General features: G+C 33.9%; 1 protein-coding gene across 5 annotated transcripts in view; it reads left to right on the forward strand.

Moving 5' to 3' along the window:
- Positions 1-21,775, forward strand: part of LOC101890780 (MICAL-like protein 1) — a 118,177-nt gene extending 96,402 nt beyond the window's left edge. For 3 of the 5 annotated variants that reach the window (XM_011295529.3, XM_011295530.3, XM_005186639.4), the window contains 4 exons: positions 17,088-18,452; positions 19,903-20,110; positions 20,178-20,336; positions 20,897-21,775. In XM_011295529.3, coding sequence (XP_011293831.1) covers positions 17,088-18,452; positions 19,903-20,110; positions 20,178-20,336; positions 20,897-20,968 — 1,804 coding nt within the window. In that variant the 3' untranslated portion in view covers positions 20,969-21,775. The remainder of the gene's footprint in view (positions 1-17,087; positions 18,453-19,902; positions 20,111-20,177; positions 20,337-20,896) is intronic. The other 2 variants (XM_059122125.1, XM_059122126.1) reach the window with 2 other exon arrangements.
- Positions 21,776-22,063: the final 288 nt, after the last annotated feature.

The following is a 22,063-nucleotide window of genomic DNA, read 5'->3' on the forward strand; positions in this document are numbered from 1 at the left end:
GGGTTAGAGAGGTCCTTGACAAATCAGGAATTCATTTTAACTTTATCCCTCCCTCTTCTGGTATGTCAACGGCTTTTTAGTCGCAAAGTTTTTTGTAGCCCTCTTTAGTAGCTCATTGAAACAATCATTTAAGAGCTTATGATCAGCGTAAAATTCTAAAATGATTTGTTTATGTCCTTTGAAAGCAGACCAACTAGAAGACCAAAATTTGTTCTCATAATCATATTTTTCCCGTCAGTTTAAGTGGATTTAAAATTGACTCTGTTTCGGTATATCCCGTGATAGGGTTGTTGAATGCCTTTGATCAAGCTTTCTAAAGGAGTGGGCTATAATTTTACAAGATTTATTGAAATCATCCCATATTTCGGTCCCTAATTTATTGACCTGAGGCATTTTCAAAATCTTGACCCCATTTAGCAACGTAATCGCCTACTCAGCCAATATGTATTTCGAAATCGATCCACTCCCGATTTCAGATATTAAACGGTACCATGTTTTCTTACTCCTTTGGGAATAATTTGTTAGTGGGCTGTCTCGTTGATTTCATTAACTCGGATGAAACCAATTCGAAATTGGTACGCTTTTGGGTGGAGCTTCCATAAAGCGATACCGCACAATTTTATATGTTTAAACGGCTTTCCACGATTTTTATTTTTTTAATCTATTCATTCCCCAACGGTGAAGGCTATTAAAATGTAGGAATTTAACTCTTACGAGAATAGTCCGCTTCATGCGGTCCGATTATTTAAAAATATTAGTCCTATTAAGTTCAGACAATTCTGCCTTCCTGGTACATCTTTTAGAGACTTTTGTTTAATTGTCGATTTTATCACACTGCCAGCGTTTGCTTACAAATTCATTGTTTACTTCTTGCTACCACTTATCTAATGCCACGTTTTTTTTGATCTTTCAGACAAGTGTTCACGCATTATATACTATCGGATTAGGCATCTGATATGTCTTTGGTTAGACAATACAAAATTGTGTTCATTAAACAGCCGTATCTAATAAACATAGTTTTTTTTTTTTTTTTTTGTATCATTTATAATCTCGAGAAGCATTCTAATATTAAGTTTCGTATTTTGCACCGGTTTTGGTCCTATCTCCAGCCTAACATGCAAGTAAACTTCCCACATTATTATTTGTTGTGTGAAGTAAATCAGGGACCAGTTAAGTCTAATTCACTGGGTCTGCTATTTTCTGTATTATTTATCTCCAAGAAAAACAATGTTATATTCTGGACAACATTTATTATTCAATTGCGTGAAAGGTTGGATCTTTTCCGAAAGGAGAATAGATTTTCCATATTCAATATCCATCTAGAAATAAGCTATTTTACTAGTTATTCTTTCTGATCCCTATTTCCCTTTCCATTGTATACATCGGTCACAAAGTAGGCTTCACAAATGGCTTCCATTTTCTGCCGAATCAGCGCCTTGTCTAGATTCTATTGGTTTGCCCCAATACCAAATCGAAGTTATGACGAAGTTATGAACAGGAAAAATTTATATTATTTACTTACATACTTTACGTTTTCTAAATATTATACTATCTGCGGCTTTTCATACACTGCTGTTGATTCAAATTCTTACTCAAAGTATTTACTATAATGGTGCTAGACATACTTAGTTCCATTTACTAACAAATAAGTGTTATTAGGGATGCTTCATGAGTTCTCTGGTTTCTATTTATTTTAATTTAACAAATAAATTTAATTTAACAAATATATATTCTATTTTTACTCCTTGGTATTCGTGATCCACCGTCTATAACTTCTCTTGACTTCAACTCTGTAAAAATTTAGTGTTTCAAAAATATTGTACCAAACAGTTTCCTGTTAAGGCTAGAGCTTTAGATAAAAAATTAAATTTAGAGTATTCATTTAAATTACCATTCTCTGTAGCTTCAGATTTTTTCATGAATTAGTCGTGTCTTTTTTATTCATTAAAATATAATAATACCTTCTTACCACAATGAAAAACTAGCTAGCCTTTCTTTCTTTCCACATCGAATAAAAAATCTCCCACATTTTTGTGATAGAATTAAACCAAATGGCAACGCTGCTGCTCTTTTGCTGTTGCTTTATACTTAAAAACCAAAAACCAAAGCATACTTTGAGGCACCTACTAAGTCGTGTGTAAAAACCACCAACCAAATATAATTTGCTTTTGTGTGGTGAAAAACAAAACTCAACGAAATACAATTTCAACTTTACCCCCCACGCCATGAAACAAATATGTTACTGTGTGTGTTACTCTATAACAAATATTACTATTTTATCATTTTTTATGAATGTAACTGGTTATATGGACTGATAATGAGATAACACATGCAATAATTAGGCAATCTTCAATATCGAATGACCTTAAAAAAGTGTGCTGATAATGGTTATTTGGGTTAGAAAAATATGTTTAGAACTTGAACAGTAAAAATAACTTGTTGTGCTGGAAACAATTTCGATTCGTTTTGGCATAAATCGATTTACTATATCTTAAACTTGACAAAGGAAAATTGTGGCTAAATTTTGAAAATATAATTTCAAAAGAGCATTTTGTCAAAGAAATACGTGTTTATTATCAAATAAAAAAAAAAAAAAAAAAAAAAAAACAATTCTGAGTCCACAAATCGAATCGATTTCATCACAAAATATTAAAATAATATTTTTTAATGTGTGTTATTAAATACCACAAACTAAAATGTACCCAATTCCGATTTCACAATCGAATCGATTTTCATCGTATACCTGTAAGTTATATTTTTTTTGTTTTTAGCCACATTTTGATACATTAAAATAATATTTTTTTAAAATGTGTGTTATTAAATTATATAAATTATATTAGCGTATGCTTTTATACATTTCAAAATCAAGCAATTACAAACAATCGTAATGTCTCATTATTCGCACATGTACCGATTTAGATATTCCAAAAATGGCCAAACAACTTGAGGTGAATATATGAACATGTTCATTTGAAATAGTTTTGCCATATAAACAACAATTAAACATACATAGTTCAATTATTGACAGCGAAGGCATGAAAATAATTGTTATAAATAAGCTTTAAAAGTCCAAAACCCACACAAATTGATTTGTTTTCTAATTAAACATAACTTTAATCCATGAGGAATTGGTGTGGAAAATTTGCTGCTATAGTTCGAATGGAATGAGGCTTTCGTAAAACGATACGTAAAACAAATGGCTTAAAATATAAATGTTATGCAGAACTATAAGCAAGATTGTCGTTATGGATAAAGAGTCTATTTGTTTTGGAGAATTCTTATAGGGTGGGTCGAAATTTTTCAACAAACTGTATCTGCTATATGGGAACCAATAGGGTTGGAGCCGAGTATGGAACCTTCCAAATTGATTAAATTGGGACGATCACGTTGAAATAGTGGACCCATACTGAGTTCTTTCAAAGAACATATTACCCGAAATATATAAACCTCAAAAAATAATGAAAATCAAAATGTGGTAATATATGAGTGCTTTGTCCAAATGTAGACCTATACAATCATACAAACTATACAAAGTGTAAACTATTAAGCCATATTTTAAGGCATTGCATAAATTATTGTGGATGGCCACGATGCAGGACTGTTTGAAGTTCATAAATCTTGAAATTTTAAAAAGTGAACGAATTGTTAAGACCTGCATGGGCCTTAAGCCTTTTCAGAATAGTTTCTAAATCATGTATTTTTTAAAGCATTTCCCAAGACTTAGATCGTCATATTTTTATGGAATTTTTATAAGATTCCCTTACGACGTTTCAATGGATTTTCCTCCTAAGGAAGTTGAGTCGTTTCAGAGCCCCCAAGTGTATTTTTTAGTTTAATAGTGTATGGTGTTCAACCGTTGATTTTTCAAGCCTTCGTCAATACTGGATTGTATAAAGTTTGTTTCAGAACTCCCTCAGGGTCTTAAATCCTTCCATCGGCTGCCTCCGCAATCGTGGATTTTATAATATTGGTTTCAGGACTCCCTTTGGGTCTTAAACACCGTGATTTTACTGATTTTTTTTCATGACTTTAAATCGGGTATTTGCGGAGACTTCAGCCATGGATTTTCCAGGCATTTTCGGAGCCTCTAATCGTGATTTTTTTTTTTTTGGATTTTTTTCAGATTTTTTCAATCGTGAATTTTCTAAACCTTTTTTAAGCATTCCCTTAGGGCTTTCTACTTTAAATTTTCAGTGATTTTACTGATTTTTTCATGACTTTAAATCGGGTATTTGCAGAGACTTCAGTCGTGGATTTTCCAGGCATTTGCGGAGCCTCTAATCGTGATTTTTTTCAGATTGTTTCAATCGAGGATTTTTATACCCTCAGCCATATGGCTACAGAGGGTATATATCATTTGATACGGCCAAAACGTGCCTAGTCGAAATAACGGTTTTAGACCCTAGGTCTCTTTGGACCAAATCCGTTTCAGAACATTTGGAGTCGATCTAGCGATGTCCGTCCGTCCGTCCGTCCGTCCGTCTGTCTGTCTGTCTGTCTGTCTGGCTGGCTGGTGCGCACGATAACTCTCGAAGGAAGTATCCGATTTGGTCCAAATTAGCTACATCGTAATATTTTTGTCAAACTTAGATCGAGTTCGGAGATGGGCAATATCGGTCCACTCCTTCTGGTACCTCTCCCACAAAAGGTCGAAATGTTCAAAAAATATATTCTTTGCACAGAAAGAGAAAGGATAATCCGAATTTGCTCCAACTTTGCAAATCCTAATATTTGCGTCAGTGCTATGTCTGGTGTGAAAATGGACAACATCGGCCCACTCCTTCTGGTACCTCCCCCACAAAGGGTCAAAATTTTAAATAATTACAACTCTCATAAAGTGTGATGTAAGAGTCCGATTCTCTTCAAATTTCACACATCCCAATATTTATATTAACCCAAGGTCTGGTGTTAAGATGAACAATATCGGTCCACTCCTTCTGGTACCTCCCCCACAAAAGGTCGAAATGTTCAAAAAATATATTCTTTGCATAGAAAGAGAAAGGATAATCCGAATTTGCTCCAACTTTGCAAATCCTAATATTTGCGTCAGTGCTAGGTCAGGTGTGAAAATGGGCAATATCGGTCCACTCCATCAAGTACCTCCCCCACAAATGGTAAAAATTTTGAATAATTACAACTCTCATAAAATGTTATGTAAGAGTCCGATTGTCTTCAAATTTCACACATCCCAATATTTATATTAACCCAAGATCTGGTGTTAAGATGAACAATATCGGTCCACTCCTTCTGGTGCCTCCCCCACAAAAGGTCGAAATTTTCAAAAAATATATTTTTTGCACAGGTAGAGAAAGGATAATCCGAATTTGCTCCAACTTTGCAAATCCTAATATTTGCGTCAGTGCTAGGTCAGGTGTGAAAATGGACAATATCGGTACACTCCATCAAGTACCTCCCCCACAAAGGGTCAAAATTTTAAATAATTACAACTCTCATAAAGTGTGAAGTAAGAGTCCGATTCTCTTCAAATTTCACACATCCCAATATTTATATTAACCCAAGGTCTGGTGTTAAGATGAACAATATCGGCCCACTCTTTCTGGTACCTCCCCCACAAAAGTTCGAAATTTTGAAAAAAAAAAAAAAAAAAACATATTTTTTGCACAGAAAGAGAAAGGCTAATCCGAATTTGCTCCGACTTTGCGAATCCTAATATTTGCGTCAGTGCTAGGACAGGTGTGAAAATGGACAATATCGGTCCATTCCATCAAGTACCTCCCCCACAAATGGTCAAAATTTTGAATAATTACAATCTCATTAAATGTGATGTAAAAGTCCGATTGTCTTCAAATTTCACACATCCTAATATTTGTATTAGCCCATGGTCTGGTGTGAAGGGGGAATACATCCGTCCACTCCTTCTGGTACCTCCCCACAAAATATTGAAATTTTGAGTACCCATGAAGCTCATAAATCGCCAAATTAACATCCGATTCCATTTAGACTTGGCACATCTGTCGAAATATTTATATCATATTTTGGGTCCAATAGGAAATGGGCAATATTGGCCCATTCCTTCGGGATCTGCTCCATAGAGGGTCAAACGTTTGAATAACCTTAACACTAGTCAAAATATATTTAGATAATCGAACATAGGCTGAGGGTATGTCTCTGGCGGCAATACCGACTGATACTTTTTAACTTGTTTAAAGATCTTTTAAGCATTCCCTTAGGGCTTTCTACTGTAAATTTTTCAGTCTTAAATCGTTGATTTTCAAAAAAAAAACTGATGAATCCTTTAAGACAGCAAATCGTGATTTTTATGCCAAAGCCTTCAATTGTGTTTTTTTTTTTTTTTTTTTTTTTTTTTTTTTTTTGAAGACCTTCTTAGTTTCTTAATTTGGAAAGCCCCCTAAGGGAGACAAATTGTGACTTTACAGGTCCTTCAGATGTTGCTTCTTAAACGTGTTTTTCGAAGAAACCTTAAAGGCGAAAGCCTTCTTCGGAGATTTTAATCATGACTTTTTCAAGGCTTTAAATCGCGGATTTTTAGATCGTGACTTTTGTTGAGCCTTCAATCCTCGATTTTATTTTATTCACTTTATTTTTATGCATTTGCCTTTTAAATATTTAAAAAAGTTTAGTGGTTTCAAATTTTTAAGAGTTTTCAAAGTTTGGCCATTACTTCAAATCGTGGATTCCTTTATTAACTCTTGAGGTTTGAGGCCTTGAATCGTGGATTTTTTTCACACGGTCTTAAAGAGTGCATTTTATAGGGAAGTTTCAATGATTTTAGAGGTTTATCTCAAGGCTTTAAATCAAAGATTTTTTGAAGAATTTAAAATGGCTTTAAATTTTAATTTTTTCTTTTATATATTTTTCGCGAATTTTTTGAACGTAGTGGTTTTATAAAGATTTATTCCTAGACTGACTCAAGGGTTAAATAAATTTTATTAATTTTAAGGAATTGTTATAAGGGCCCCAAAATTAATTTTTCTAGACTCAATATCGAAATTTTGAAGTGCCCTGAATCGTGTATTAAAAATGTTAATATATTTGATTTAAAAAAAAATTTTGAAGAAAATTTTAGAATCTAAAAATAAATAAAAAAATAAATAAAAAATGTTTAAAATCGTGGATTTGGTTAGTCTGGGTCATAAAAATGTCAAAACTCTTTAAGACTTCTTCGTTGATATGGTTAGTCTGGCCTCAAGGCCTAAATTGTGGCTATTAGACTTGGATATGGTCAGTCTGGGAAGATTATTTTAGGGTCTCCTTTATGGCTCTAAATGGTTGACTATGGAGAGTCTGGGCCCTAAATCTTTTAAGGCTAACTTGGGTTGCCTGTATGGTCCTTAATCGGTCCATCCATTAGATGCAACCCTTTTTCTTTGTCCCCTATTGATAAACATTTTCTAGTTGCAAGAGTTTTTTCTAATTAAACAAATTCAAGTTACCACCTTATTTATGTTTTTCCTTATTTATTTTTTTTTATTTATTTTTTTTTTATTTATTTTTTATTTATTTATTTTTTTGTTTTTTCTTAGTTTTGAAACCAGTTTCTAATATTTTATTAGGTTTTCCCTTATAGTTCTCACTTCTCAAATTTCCATCTTTCCACACCACTGTACCCAGACATTTGTGTATGTATGCATATGCGTGTGTATGTTGCACCTTGCAGTCATTAACTAATCAAACATTTTGTTTTGTGGAGGCGTTAAATGTTATTTTTGTTGTCCATCGACACAATATTATGAGGGCTTCGTGGTAGGTATTTGTTTAGGAACCTGTTTTTGCTAGAACATCCATTGACTATCCATTTTCCGTATTAGACTAATTAAACTACGACTAGACTACATTTTCCCCCGAAAACAATTTTATGAATGATTAATAACTAGTTCATTGATAACATTGATACCATTCCGAAACTACACTGCATTTAACGCGTTTGAGACCGATAATTTTCGTACGCGTTTCATTACAACAAGTGGTCATTACCAATACACACAGCCATAAATCATATTACAAAATTTAGTCTGGTGTTTGTTATCGTAGCCAAAAAAGGTCTTGAATTTGTTTTCAATCGTTTTTTGTTTTTTTTTTTTTTCTGTTCATCTCCCAAAGCGGCTAACACCCCTTTATTCCATAAAAAGTAAAGAAAATTAATGAAATCAACCCTCTTCCAAAAAAAATACTATTTCTAAATCTTCTCGGTGATGATGACAACGATCGATCATGGTGTTCTGTTTTATTATCCGACGACATGAATACGTGCTCAAATTTCATCAGATTTTAGCATTTTTTCATAGTCATTGCACTTTTTATATGGTGAAAAATGTTTAAAATTTCTCAAATATTTTACAAATGACCAAAAGTGTCAGTGAAACACATTGAAAAGTATGCACATACCTATAAAGTGGAAAATGAAAAAACAAAAAAAAAAACTACGAAGATACTTCATGAAAATTCTCTTAAGGAAATACATTAACAAAATAAGAAAATTCTATGTCACTGACTGACAAAAAAGTGTTGAATGCGTTGGATTTTCAGTTAGACGGATTAAATATGTTGTATAGGTATTTTGTATAAATGACAACAAGAAAAGCGTGAATTTCGTCCTGGCCGAACTTGTTAAACCCTTCATCTTGGGAAAACTAATATAGATAAATTGAATTGAAAATTTGGGATAACCTTGTGGTAGAACTTAAAAAAAAAAATATTGAATATCTTTGTTAGATAGTGCCCTACCAATTTTGCAGCCAGTTTCTCTGGAGAATTCGACAAGGGTCCTCAAAACTCTCAAAATCGGACCAACTATTAGGGATCTTTGATCAATATAGACATGTTTTCGTAATGCGAATTTTCCCAATATACCAAACAATAATCAAATCGTTTGAAAGTGGTAATCGAAACCCATAAAATGACGATATGAGGTAATACAGCTATAAGGGGGCCACACCAAAACATGGACTCATATGTTATGCAAAATGGTGTTCCCTAAGAAATTTGATTGAAAAATATATTCGATACTTTCAAAATGTTTGAGCTTGGGAAGCACTTTTCCATGTGGGCCTTCAAATTTGTGGCTGAAAACTTCAAAATATGGATATACCTTTAAAATGCTGCGATATAGCTAATTTTCAATACTCACCATCCTTATAGTCAAAGAGAGGATACATAATTAGGAACGGCCAAAAAGTCCCTCATAAAAATTATGGTTTTTCTAAAAAAAATCAAGAAATCACTTAAAGATTTCCTGGAAAGGAATCGTGGATTTTTAACAAATTTTTAAGATCTTCCTGTAGAAAATTGTAGATTAAAGCAAGTAAAAAAAACATTAATTTCGGTCGGGCCGAACTTTTAATACCCTCCACCTTAGGGTAAAGAAAACATTAGAACCAATTATGACCGTAGGAAAATGTAGGAAAAATCATCAAAATACCGAATATCGGGAGGTGCCGCTGCATAGGGATATACAAAAATGTGGACCTATACATACAATGCTTCGCCATACAAACTAGGACCCATTATGACCTGCAAATACCAAATTTCAGATAAATCCGTGAAAAAGTGTGGCAAAAATCATCAAAATACCCAATATCGGGAGGTGCCGTTATATGGGGACTATACCAAAACGTGGACCGATATATCTCATTTTCAATACCAACCATCCTAGACACAATACAACTTTTAGAATTTTATGCTGATTATGAATACATATACTTTATGGGGTCTACGACGAATATTTAAGGATGTTACAAACGGAATGACAAAGTTAATATACCCTCCTTTCCAAGGTGGAGGGTATAAAAATGACTCCCAATAAGGAATCTTGGATTAAAGAAAGACTTTTTATGGTGTATTTAAAAAAACTATTTTCAAAAACCTAGTGACAAACAACCATGGATTTTAAAAAATAGCTTTCAGCGTAAACCAATATCGGTCCCCTCCTTCTGGTACCTCTCCAACTAGAGCTCAAAATTTTGAATAATTAATACTCTTCTAGAATGTGAAATAAGATTTTGATCGTCTTTATATTTCGTCCATCTCCACAGTATTTCTACAAACACAAGATCTGGTATGAAGTCTATTAGTTCTGGTACCTTCTACATTATTCAAAATTATGGCCTGTTAATTTTGAATAATTACATCTCTCATAAAGTGCGAAAAAAACATTCTATTCCCATCAAATTTCACATATCTCAATATTTGTTTTTAAGTTCAGATCTGCTGTGATAATGGGATATATCGGTGCACTTCTCCTGGTACCTACCCTACAAAGGGTTAATATTTTATATACGTTCATAAAATACGAAATTATCATCCGACTTATTCTAAACTTTTCAAACTTTCCAATATTTTTACCAACACAAGATGTTAAGATAGAATGTGTCGAACCTTTCCTTCTGGTACCTCCCCGACAAGGGGTCAAAATTTAAATAATTTCATAAATGTCAGATATCCCAATACTTTTACTTACGCAAGATCTGATGTGAAGATGATATATATCGGTCCACCCTTTCTGGGAGGTTCCAGATAATTATAATTCTCACAACTTTCGAAACAAATCAGAGATTCTTGGAATAACTAAAACTTGCTCTCAACCAGAGATCTGATGTGAATATGGAATAAAAATTTTGATTAACAATTAATTACTTGCATAAAATTGAACATAAATGTTCTATTTTCTTTAAATTTATTAGCATTAGACGAAGTGAAATACATTTGTCCAGTATATCTGAAACCTAACGCTCATTTCAAGATCTTCCAATTTCTCACCAAAATGTTTTTGTACGCTTGCAAACGATATAATGAGCTGTCACTGGAATAATTGTAACAGCTTTCGGACGAGTGGCTTAGAAATGACAGCAGTCTTAAGTTTGGTTGCAGTTTGTTCATCTCACCCTGTATATAAGCTGCATCCATTGTATGCACTCCACAAATACTTACCATTGTACCTAGATCGGTTCAGATTTGAATATAGCTCCTATATAGAGTGGATTTTGGCACAAACGACCAAATTCAGTCTAAAAATAAGTGTGTCAAATTTGGTAAAAATCGGTTTCCGATACATATTTTTTTAATATAATTCCCCCCAAAATTTGGTGAAAATCGATTCAGAGTTGGATATACCTCCCGATTCCAAATTAACTGCTCTAAAGCCATAATACGCATTCAAAAGGGGTTTATAATTGGTATGGTCTACTTCGCATAAATTTCCAATATAAAATATTATTTGTTACGGTAACTCTATAATTCAATACCAATTACTCCAGACATAATGCAAATTTCTTTTTAAAATTTTAACACTCGAGATAAAATAATGTATCCAATTTATGGTGGGGAGCATAAAACCTCTACAAGACCTCTATTTATTGGATATTTCGTAGATAAAGATCAAAAGAGATTTATAACCCATATATTCTATGGGAACTTATTTTCGCATTCTACACACGGCGTAATTTCTTTTAATTACCACATGTGAAAACATTGTTGCAGAACAGAAAAAACAACAACAAAAAGTTGGACCAATGAACCACATTAACATTATGTGTGCTAATTATTACTCAACACATAATTTATTTGGCACCACACGGTGTATTGTCTTGAAACTTATGTTCGACCCAGTCTCCCCATGCAACAACAACAACAACCTGAGTTTTGTTACAATTATTTTCTTTTCCCTGCCTCCCAAATACTAAATGTAACAGTAACTTCAATTTCCACATGACAAACGACAACCTAAGACAATATTTACGTTACTGGGTTGGCTTTCTTTCGATGTTTACCCACCGAAGAAAAAAGAAAATAAACACCAAAAGAAAGAAGCAGGGAAAACAAACACACACAACTTGGTAGACAAGTGTTTTTCAGTTAACAAATTCACACAATAAAAATTAAAGTACAAATGCATGTTAAACTTATTAAGTCAAAAAGAGCCATGGTTCAGCAAATCAACCAACCAACCAACCAGTCCAATATTCTGGGTTATTATAACATGGCTAAGCCACAAGTGTTTGGTTTTTGGAGACCCAACCAAACAATGTTACCTGGTATTAAGTTCATGAAACTTCAAACATGCTCGCTCGTTCGCTCGGTCTTTCTCACTCTTTCTCTCTCCATACGCGCTGTTGTTAACCTTTTAACCAAAGTCTGAAGGGTAGGCTCTAATTGCGGTGCTAAATGCAGTGGCAAATTTGGCAGCACGACCCAATGCTGGTAGCTGTGGCAGTGTCTGGTAACTCAAATATCTTGCATTACACTATACCGCAACAAAACATAGGAAAAAAACTTCCGGTTTGTAGATAGGGTCCGGTCTACAAGAAAATTGTTTCGTTTAATAGTTTCAAATGCACGACATTTGTTTTTAAGCATCTTGCTAGTTGTAGAGTTAATGGATTTTATTGTCTTCGAGCAGAACAACAAAATTGTCAACTCATTTTTCGTGTGCATGAGTGTGTGTGTGTATGGATTTACTTGTTGTGGTCTACTGCCAATAAGCATTGCATGCGCGATGTAATTATCATCCATATTCGTCGTCGTGTGGTGATGAGGTTTTCGTTTTCATTTAAAAGTGATGTTTCTTTTTATTGTTTTTTTTTTTTTATTATTTGGCTTCATCTCACTTGCATTGTTGTCAGGTGTTTTTTTGCTTTGAGAAAAATCGTGAAAACAGTTTAAATTTTAAACACTAAATATAAAAAACAACAAAAAGAAAAACATCAGAAGAAACAATTTTAAAGAAATAAAAAATTTGATTGATATACCCTAAGGACTAAAAATCCTCGTTTGCATCAACTCGAAATATTGGTTGGAGACCCTAAAGAGTCGGTTTTGGTTTTTAGTCCAGCCACAGTTTTCGAACAAATCATCTGAAATTTATTTAAAATTCCGAGTTATTAATGTGTAAGTTCTCCCTCACAAAAATTCTTCACTATAGGTCCACTATGTTTTATAGACCCTATATAGCGGTACCTGCCGATTTAAGAGTTTCTGTAGTTTTCAGACATGTACTCCAACCAAATTAGGTGTAATTTTGATGTTTACAAAAAAACCAACTCCTTCTCAAAGTAGTAGTGAAACTTACTTCCAAACTTAAGATAAGAAATTTGGCATATTTAAAAGTCGCAGAATGATTCCACGCTTGTTTTTTTTTTTTTTTTGATTGGCTAAGATGTCAATTGTGAAGAATTATCATTGCAATATTTTTGTATTTTTTTGATTTTATGGTAAGAATTATAGATTTTTAATCATTTTTAAAATTTATTTATTTCATTGTAAATAATAAGGGCTTTCAGGAAGACTTTTTTAATGATTCTTTGGCTCAAGTCCGCGACGTTGAAAAAAATTCTTTCTAAAAGACTTCCAGGCGAAAACTCTTACTCTGTTAAAATATTTTCGGACAGATTTCATGACCAAAATGTATAGATTTTCATATCCTCAGCCATATGGCTTGAGAGGGTATATGTCATTTGATACGGCCAAAACGTACCACATCGAAAAAACGGATTTCGATCCCAGGTCTCTATAGACAAAATCCGTTTCAGGACATTTGGAGTCGATCTAGCGATGTCTGACTGGGTGGTGCGCACGATATCTCTCGAAAGGAGTATCCAATTTTGTCCAAACTAGGTACATCGTAATATTATTATCGAACTTAGATCGAGTTCGGAGATCGGCTATACCGGTCCACTCCTTCTTGTACCTCCCCCACAGAAGGACAAAATTTTATAAAAAATATTTTACTGCACATAAAAAGAAAGGATAATCCTATAAATCTTAATATTTGCATCAGTGCTAGGTCAGGTGCTAAAGTAGACAATATCGGTCCACTCCATCAAGTACACACAACGTGTCAAAATTTTGAATAATTATAATTCTTATAAAAATTGATGTAAGAATCCGATTGTCTTCGAATTGCACACATCACAATACTTTCATTAATCCAAGGTCTAGTGTAAAGACGGAATATATCGGCTCAGTGCGTCTATTAACTCCCCCAGAAAGGGTTAAGATTTTGAATATCCACGAAGCTCAGGAAATTAACATCCAATTTCATTTAGACTTGGTACATCTCAATATTTCTATCAACACTAGATCTGTTATTAAGATGGTAGGTGCCATTCCTTTTGGCACCTCGTTCACAAAGGGTCTAAGTTTTGAAAAACCAACCATTATATGGGGACTATACGAAGATTTGGACCTGCCTACGAATTTGTTTGCCATAGGCTGTAGTACCCATTACGAAAATTAAATACGAATTTTGTAACAATTTCGGTGAATAATGTCGCTAAAATCAGGAAAATATCGAATATCGGGAGGTACCGTTATAGGGGGCTATACGAAAACGTGAACCTGCATACGAAATTTGTTGTCATAGGCTGTAGTACTCATTATGAACTTCAAATACGAATTTGAAACAGTTCCAGTGAATAATGTAGCTGAAATTATCAAAATACCGAATATCGGGTGGTACCGTTACATGGGGGCTATACGAAGATCTGAACCTGCGTACAATTTTTTTTGCCATAGGTTGTAGTACCCAATATGATCTTCCAGTACGAAATTTAAAACGATTCAGGTGTATAATGTTGCTTAAATCATCAAAATTCCGAAAATCAGGAGGTTATATGGGGGCTATACGAAGACGTGGACATACACACAAAAAATTTTGTCATAGTCTGTAGTACCCATTAAGATCTTCCAATATGAAATTTGAAACGATCCTGGTAAATCCTGTTGCTAAAGTCATGAAAATATCGAATATCGGGAGGTACCGTTATATGGGGGCTGTACGAAAACGTGGACCGACATGGCCCATTTACGAACTTAACCTACCTACTGGGGAAATATGTATGTATGCAAAATGTTACCATTCTATCTCGATTTCTTTGAAAGATAGTGTGATTACAACAGAATTTTACGCTGTTCCAGTATATATATACTTTGTAGGGCTATCATGAATATTTTGAGGAGTTAAAAGCGGAATGACAAATCTAATATAACCTCCATAGAATGGTGGAGGGTATAAAATAATTAGATCCGAATATAACAAAGATAGGTTAATATGTTTTCCCCAACTCCAATAATTTGTTACTGTTACCATTCCGATTTTCAATTTTTCTGCTTAAAGATAAGTTTTGTCATAAGATTTGAGATCTTGTTATGAATTCCCATAAAAACATGTCATCTTTTAGTTTTCTCAGAAAGAGATTACACCCACAATTTGGTTTACTGCTTATTTCCATCACGAATATAATTTCTTTCGCAGGCACATATGCTCGGAGACAGTTATTTTTACCAATTCCAGACCACTTTCATTTATTACTCTTCCGAAAATCTCAAGCAAAACAACTTGTTGATCTTGATATTGTAACTCATTTGACATTTGTCTTAAATATTCACAATTTGTTATTGACTCGTTTTTTTTATTTTACTTCCCCATTCGCCCGGTTATCACCACGAATGTAATCATTAGCACGAAGTCAAAAAATATAATTTGGAATATATTTTCCCCCCTCCCACTGATTACAATTTTGGCTAGTAATATTGCTTTTTGGTGTTGTTGCTGTTGATACGCACACACAACGTGCAAGACTTGTTGATTTATCTAAGACCGACACCCTGATTAGGTTATATTAGAAACACAACAACAAAACTATGCCGTCCGTCGGCCTTACTTACACCTCTTCATAATGGCTGTAACGTAAAAAATACAGCAACAACAGAAACCACACTGGAAATGGTATTGAGCGTAGAACAACAACATCATTGCTTATATTGTGGGCAAGAATTTTCGTGTGTGTAGCAGCACCAGTGAGCTAGGCCAGGCCAGGCCAGGCACATGTATAGGAAACTATTTCGACTTTGGATAGAAGATATTACTAACATGAATGTCAGTTCTAAATTAGCTGTAAACCAAACAACAACATTTTGTACGTGCGGCGTTAAGTTTGATCGGTTCGTCTCGTCGTGGTCGTTTCAGAATCGTGTTAACGTTCTTTTCTCCACATAGAATATATAAACAAATTGTGTTTTTTTTTTTTTTTTTTTTTTTTTTTTGATATCATAAGTCCAACATAGACCTTATATGAAGAAGTGTGCTTTTTTTTTTGTTGCAAAAAATTAATTGAGGAACAACGAACCTCGAACCCCCATCATCCATGTTGCAAGTGGGTGTCATATGACGTTTTATTATTCCACGGTTTGCCGCGCTAATTCAACCACTTAGTTAGTCGGTATTGTGCCGGGTTTGCCAAGCATAACAGAAGCAGAAATAAAAATTACAAAAATAAAATTTTACAAGACGTTAGAAACAGCAACAAAAACATATGCATGTGACGGATAACGTCCATTTGGACAACGGTGCGGTTCTGTTAACTTGAATTGTTCATAATATTTCTTGTGTTACGCATGCGCACTTTCATTGCTTCGTGTCTGTCATTTTTGCCTTTTGCTGGTCATCATTTCTGTTGGCAATAACGCCTCATGCATATGTTGGTCATAATCATCGTCATCATCATCAACAACGCCATCCATCCAACAAGCTGCCATTACCAAATGAAGTAACGGTCTTAGTTCCGTTTTGCCATTGGGGTTTCATATTCAAAACCACAACAGCAACAACACCATCGACGGCAACCAAGTGGCACAGAAATTTCTTTTTTGGCGTCACTTTTCATCAAAGAAAAAACGAAAAAAAAAATAAAACGCATTGTGTCACACCTAAATCGGAAAAAGTTTCCTTGGTAGCCGTGGCCAAGTTCTTCCCTAGTTGTTTGTTTATTTTAATTTCAAATTTTTGGCTTGCAAACCAAAAACGGAATAACCTGGTCACTGAACCTGCCTGTTTGTCAGCTGGCCAGAAGTCTTTAAAATTTTAAACATTTCAATTTCAGTTATTAAGTGCCACTCGAAACAGAACATTGCTCATCTAAAGTGCCGACCGAAAAATTAAATAAATTCTGCAAACATAATGTGTTAAACATCTACAAAGCTTTTTCACCTCCATACACCACCAACACCACCTACATACATCTTTATTTGCAAATCCCCCTCCATCACCTTTTTCTCTGTCTCTGTTCAAACAAAATGTTAAAATACAAATATATTCCACCACACAAACTTAGATCGCAATCCCTAAATCCCACACCAGAAGCAACACCACGTCTCAGCACAAAGGCCAATCTGGTGAACAGCAGCAACAACAGTCATCTTCAGCACAACGCCGCCAACACGGCAGCAACAGCAGCAACATCACACAACAATTCTTCATTTGTTTTACAAAATTCCAGCGATTTTTATGGCAGTAACAACTCATTGCACAGCCATCATAATCTGTCATCCGGAGCAACACCCAACAATAATCTCTTGCGTAATTCCGATATCAGATCATCCAACAACTCACTCAATCTCTCAGCTGGAGGTACAATAAGATCAAGGAAAACTCGCCGAGCTCCATTGCCACCAGCCCCGGTCAAGGAACTGTTTCCCTCCTCGGAGACCATCAACACCAGCTCCAAGGCATCCACACCAAGTTCCAGCACCGTGGGTACCCCCAAATCTGGGCGCAAGAAGAGACCCGCACCGGCTCCACCAAAGCCAGCCCGGCTGGAACCCAACAGCGTACCACAAATTCAAATTGACACCATTACTACGCAGCCAAAAAACTTGCATAGTTACCCTCTGCAGAGTGAATTGGACTCGAAATTATCCGACGAAGAGAAAGCTTTGTTGGAGGGTAAGACTATACAGTCACAGCTGAATCATAATCCCACAGATCTTTCGCCAGCCACCACCAGGCGTAGTTCGAAACGTTTAATACCGCTCGATCAGGATCTATTGGAGGAGCATGCTACGAATGAAAGTCAATGTGACGACCTAAAACATCAACAACAAAACCAGAAATCCTATCTCCACGATCAATCCGAACCCAATGTGGTATATAGACGTCTCCTCATACCTCACAATTTGGATACCCTCACCCACGAATCAAATCCCCTTTTGGATGAACTAAACAACTCCAACAGCATCATGACGGGTGAAAGACAATTGGAAAAACTTAAAGACAACAAGGAAGCCAATAATCGCAATCGACAATCTCAAATATCGGCCGCCTCATCAGGGGCCGAAGACAATGATCCGCTGTTCAATAAATCCGTCCATGGTAAATGGAAGAGGCGTAAGGGTCCAGCCCCTGCTTTGCCCATACCACCCCGACGTGTATTGCAAATGTTGCCACTGCAGGAAATTAAACATGAATTGGATATCATTGAAGTCCAGCAGCAGGGTCTCGAGAAACAGGGTGTTATTCTCGAGAAGATGATACGTGATCGCTGCGAAGGTGAGAATGGTGAGCTGTTGAATGCAGCCGGTGAAATTGCCACCACAGATGGTGAGAATTCCAAAGAAGTTGAAGGTCTAATTCTACAACTGTTCGAATTGGTCAATGAGAAGAACGAATTGTTCCGAAGACAAGCTGAACTGATGTATTTGTAAGTATTAAAATATTTTGTTTATTAATATTTTAAAATAGTCATTGGTTCTAAATTACATTGGGCGACAAAATTCGAAATTTTTTTCATTAATTACAGGAAAAATCGAGCAGATTATGAAAGTGCAAATAAAAATAGAAGACACGTGCATCGGCATTTTGAGAGTTTAAATGGGCAGGAAAAATCGAGCAGATTATGAAAGTGCAAATAAAAATAGAAGACACGTGCATCGGCATTTTGAGAGTTTAAATGGAAATGAAGCCTTAATAGCGGAGAAAAGTTCACCCTCATTCCCATTTTTTGAAATTCTTGAATTAAGATTCCTTTGAAGTAGACTTTTTAGTTCTTTAAAAAAATTGCTTAAGCGGGATCCTGGAAAGTGGAATTATTCTACACATTTATTTGTCATCAAAGGTCTAATCATAATCCAAGGGAACTGATGAGGATTATTGGTTCTTTCTGAAAAAAATGTATTCCTGGCTTACCCCCTGGAAAATATTTGCATCAATGATGCGAAATAAAACACCAAATTATTTCCTATTTGTTTTGATCGACCTTTTTTCGAGTTGATGCAACAAAAATTCGTATTAGGCAGAAGTGTCAAAGGAAGAAATATTCTACAAAACATTTTACTTTAAATCTCAATACAACCCATATATCTAGGTTCAATAGTTTTAAAGAAAATTACATTCGAGTGGAAATTATGTGTTTACATTTTTTGCTGCTAATTTAACACATTTCCATTCTGAGTCAAAATCTCCCATAATGCTTCATTTTTTTGGGAAAAGTGTCAAAGGAAGAAATATTCTAGATCCAATTTCAATGTAATTCTCTGAACAAAAGAGATTTGTAAACTTATTATTATAAAAAAGGTATCATCAATTTGGTGACTCGCATGGTTTATTGTTTTCTGTAATATTGCTGAAGACACTATATAGCTAAAATGAACGGTTTCCATGGAATCTTAATACGAAATTTCAGATAATAGACACACCGATGCATGTGTCTTTTTTCAGCTCTACTTTCATAATCTGCCGAGTTTGTCCTATATTTTATATTTTCGTGTTGAAATTAGTTTATGGCCTTTTATAACTCTGCTCTCAAAGTACTGGGAAACATTTTAAAATTATAAATATTTGACTAAAAACTATTGATCGGTCGGATCTCCCGCTTCAGTTTCATCAGAAGTATATTTATACAAACCCTCTTTATCTGTATGCAACTTATATTTCAAACCTGACTCGCCCTAGTTTTTTTTTACTAAGCCATATTTTTATTCATCCTAAATATTTCGGAAAAAGAGAAGCCATATTCAAAAAAAAGTTTGAAAATGGTCAAGAAGATGAAGACCGATAACTCCTTTCGAACCAATAATAAAGAGTATACAAATTTTATTCCAACATTTTCTGTGACTTATAATAATTAAACAATTTTGTTTTCTTCTTCACAGGAGACGACAACATCGTCTGGAACAGGAGCAAGCAGATTTAGAATATGAAATACGTGTACTTATGGCCCAACCGGAATGCAATAAAACCGATTCGGATAAAGCCCGTGAAGAGGCGTTCATAGAACGTCTGCTTGAGGTGGTGAAATTGCGCAATGAAGTGGTGGAATGCCTCGAAATGGATCGTCTAAGAGAAGCCGAAGAAGATCAGGTATATTTGCTTAGAAAAATAATTAATTTAATTTATTTTAATTGTGTTCTTGTTTTCGTCTCTGCAGAGTATTAAACAACGTTTGGAATCACATATTGCAAGCAAACGGGATGATGAACCGGAAAAACAGAAATCCTCATCCACAACGAAGCTATCGAAGAAGGAAAAGAAAAAGCAAAAGGAATCCAAAAAGTTGGCAAAGAATAAAAAATTAGATGCTGATAAGGTAAGGGGAGCAATCTAAATTGAACAAAAACGTTTCTGAAGTCAATATAAACATTTCTATAGAAAAAGTTAACTTTAGATATCATATCTTCAGAAAAAAAGTTGTAGAAAACAACCTTTATTTCTCTATATAAAGGTTTACCGACATCATCTTTGCTACACAGAAAAGGTGTCGATAAAAACTTTGCTATATAGAAAAGGTGTGGACAATATACTTCCTATACTAGCAAGTTGTCGATAATCAACTTTTCTGTGGAGGAAAGTTGTCGATAACATCTTTTCTATGGAGGAAAGTTGTCGATAACAACTTTTCTATGGAGGAAAATTTTCGATAACATCTTTTCTATGGAGGAAAGTTGTCGTTAACATCTTTTCTATATAGGAAAGTTGTTGATAATATTATTTCTATGGAGGAAAATTGTCGATAACAACTTGTCTATGGAGAACATTGTTCAATAATAACCTTTCTAAGAGAAAAATTGTTGTTAACAATTAAAGTTCTAAGAATTGAAGAAAGATTAAAATACTAACGTCGCATTTTATTTTTCTTTCTCATTGCAGGACGCCGATGAATCCGAATTGAGTTTGGACAAACAAAAAACCAAAAAGAAGAAGAAGCTCTTAATCTTCTAAGAATCCTAAATCACCTGTTTGAATGAAGTTGCACTCACAAACTAAGTCGTTTCCTTTTGTTTTTTATTTAGAAATCTATGTGTGATACCAATACATTATCCAATGGCCAATCTTGTTTTTTATAATTTTCAAAAAATTTCGTAATACCACTTAAGTTATGTATCTTCGAAAACGCTGAGTTTCGAATTGGGAGAAAACCAAGTTTTTTCATATAATTTATTTATTTAGAGCATATCAATATGTAGAGCGGCGTTCATTTTTTTTTTAATTACATATTTTCATTTAAATTACTTTCAATATTATTTTTTATAAAGAAAATACTATTCTAAGTTTCCAGTAAATATCCCTCCCACCTTTTTTCTTAAATTATTCTATTTTTTTAGTTTGTTATTTGAAATTGAAAATTTCGTATATTTTCCGTAAACCTATAAACATTATAATATACGCAATATCGTTTATAATTTTTAAAATATTATTTTTTTTTTTTTCTATAAATACATATATTTACCATTTACTTTTAAATCTACTCTATAATAATTGTTAAGCTTTAATTTAAAAACATAAAATCTATTTCAACAAAATTCTTATATTTTTTCTTCAGAACCACACAAAATCTCAGTTAAGTGGTTTTCTATTTAAAAACAAATATTGTTAATGTAATAATATTTCTATTCTAATTTTAAGCATTTATTTTAATGTTTGTTTAAATCATGTCGCCCAGAACTTTCGAAGATATTTATGTCTATTTTGTGGGATCTATGTATGTATCAGATCACAATGCATATCCTTGGTTACTTTATTTTTCTTAATATTTTTTTGCGTGTTAAACAGTTTTCACATTAAAATTTATGTTTATTATTATTAAACCGAACGGAGATAATAGAATGTTATGCTTTGATATTCATAGAAAGAGAAAATATACTAATAATGTTGAAAATATATAATAATGAGAAATACATATATTTTTTATGTTAAATATTTTTAATAAAAACAGAAAAATAAAGAGAAATACAAAAAAAATGTTGTTTGCATTCATAAAAGTATAAGAAAAATGTTAAAATATTAATTGACAATTTTTAGCTGAATTGGCCAAAG

This window comes from Musca domestica, unplaced genomic scaffold (assembly GCF_030504385.1).
Source record: "Musca domestica strain aabys unplaced genomic scaffold, Musca_domestica.polishedcontigs.V.1.1 2, whole genome shotgun sequence".
In the NCBI taxonomy this organism is placed as follows: Eukaryota; Metazoa; Arthropoda; class Insecta; order Diptera; family Muscidae; genus Musca; species Musca domestica.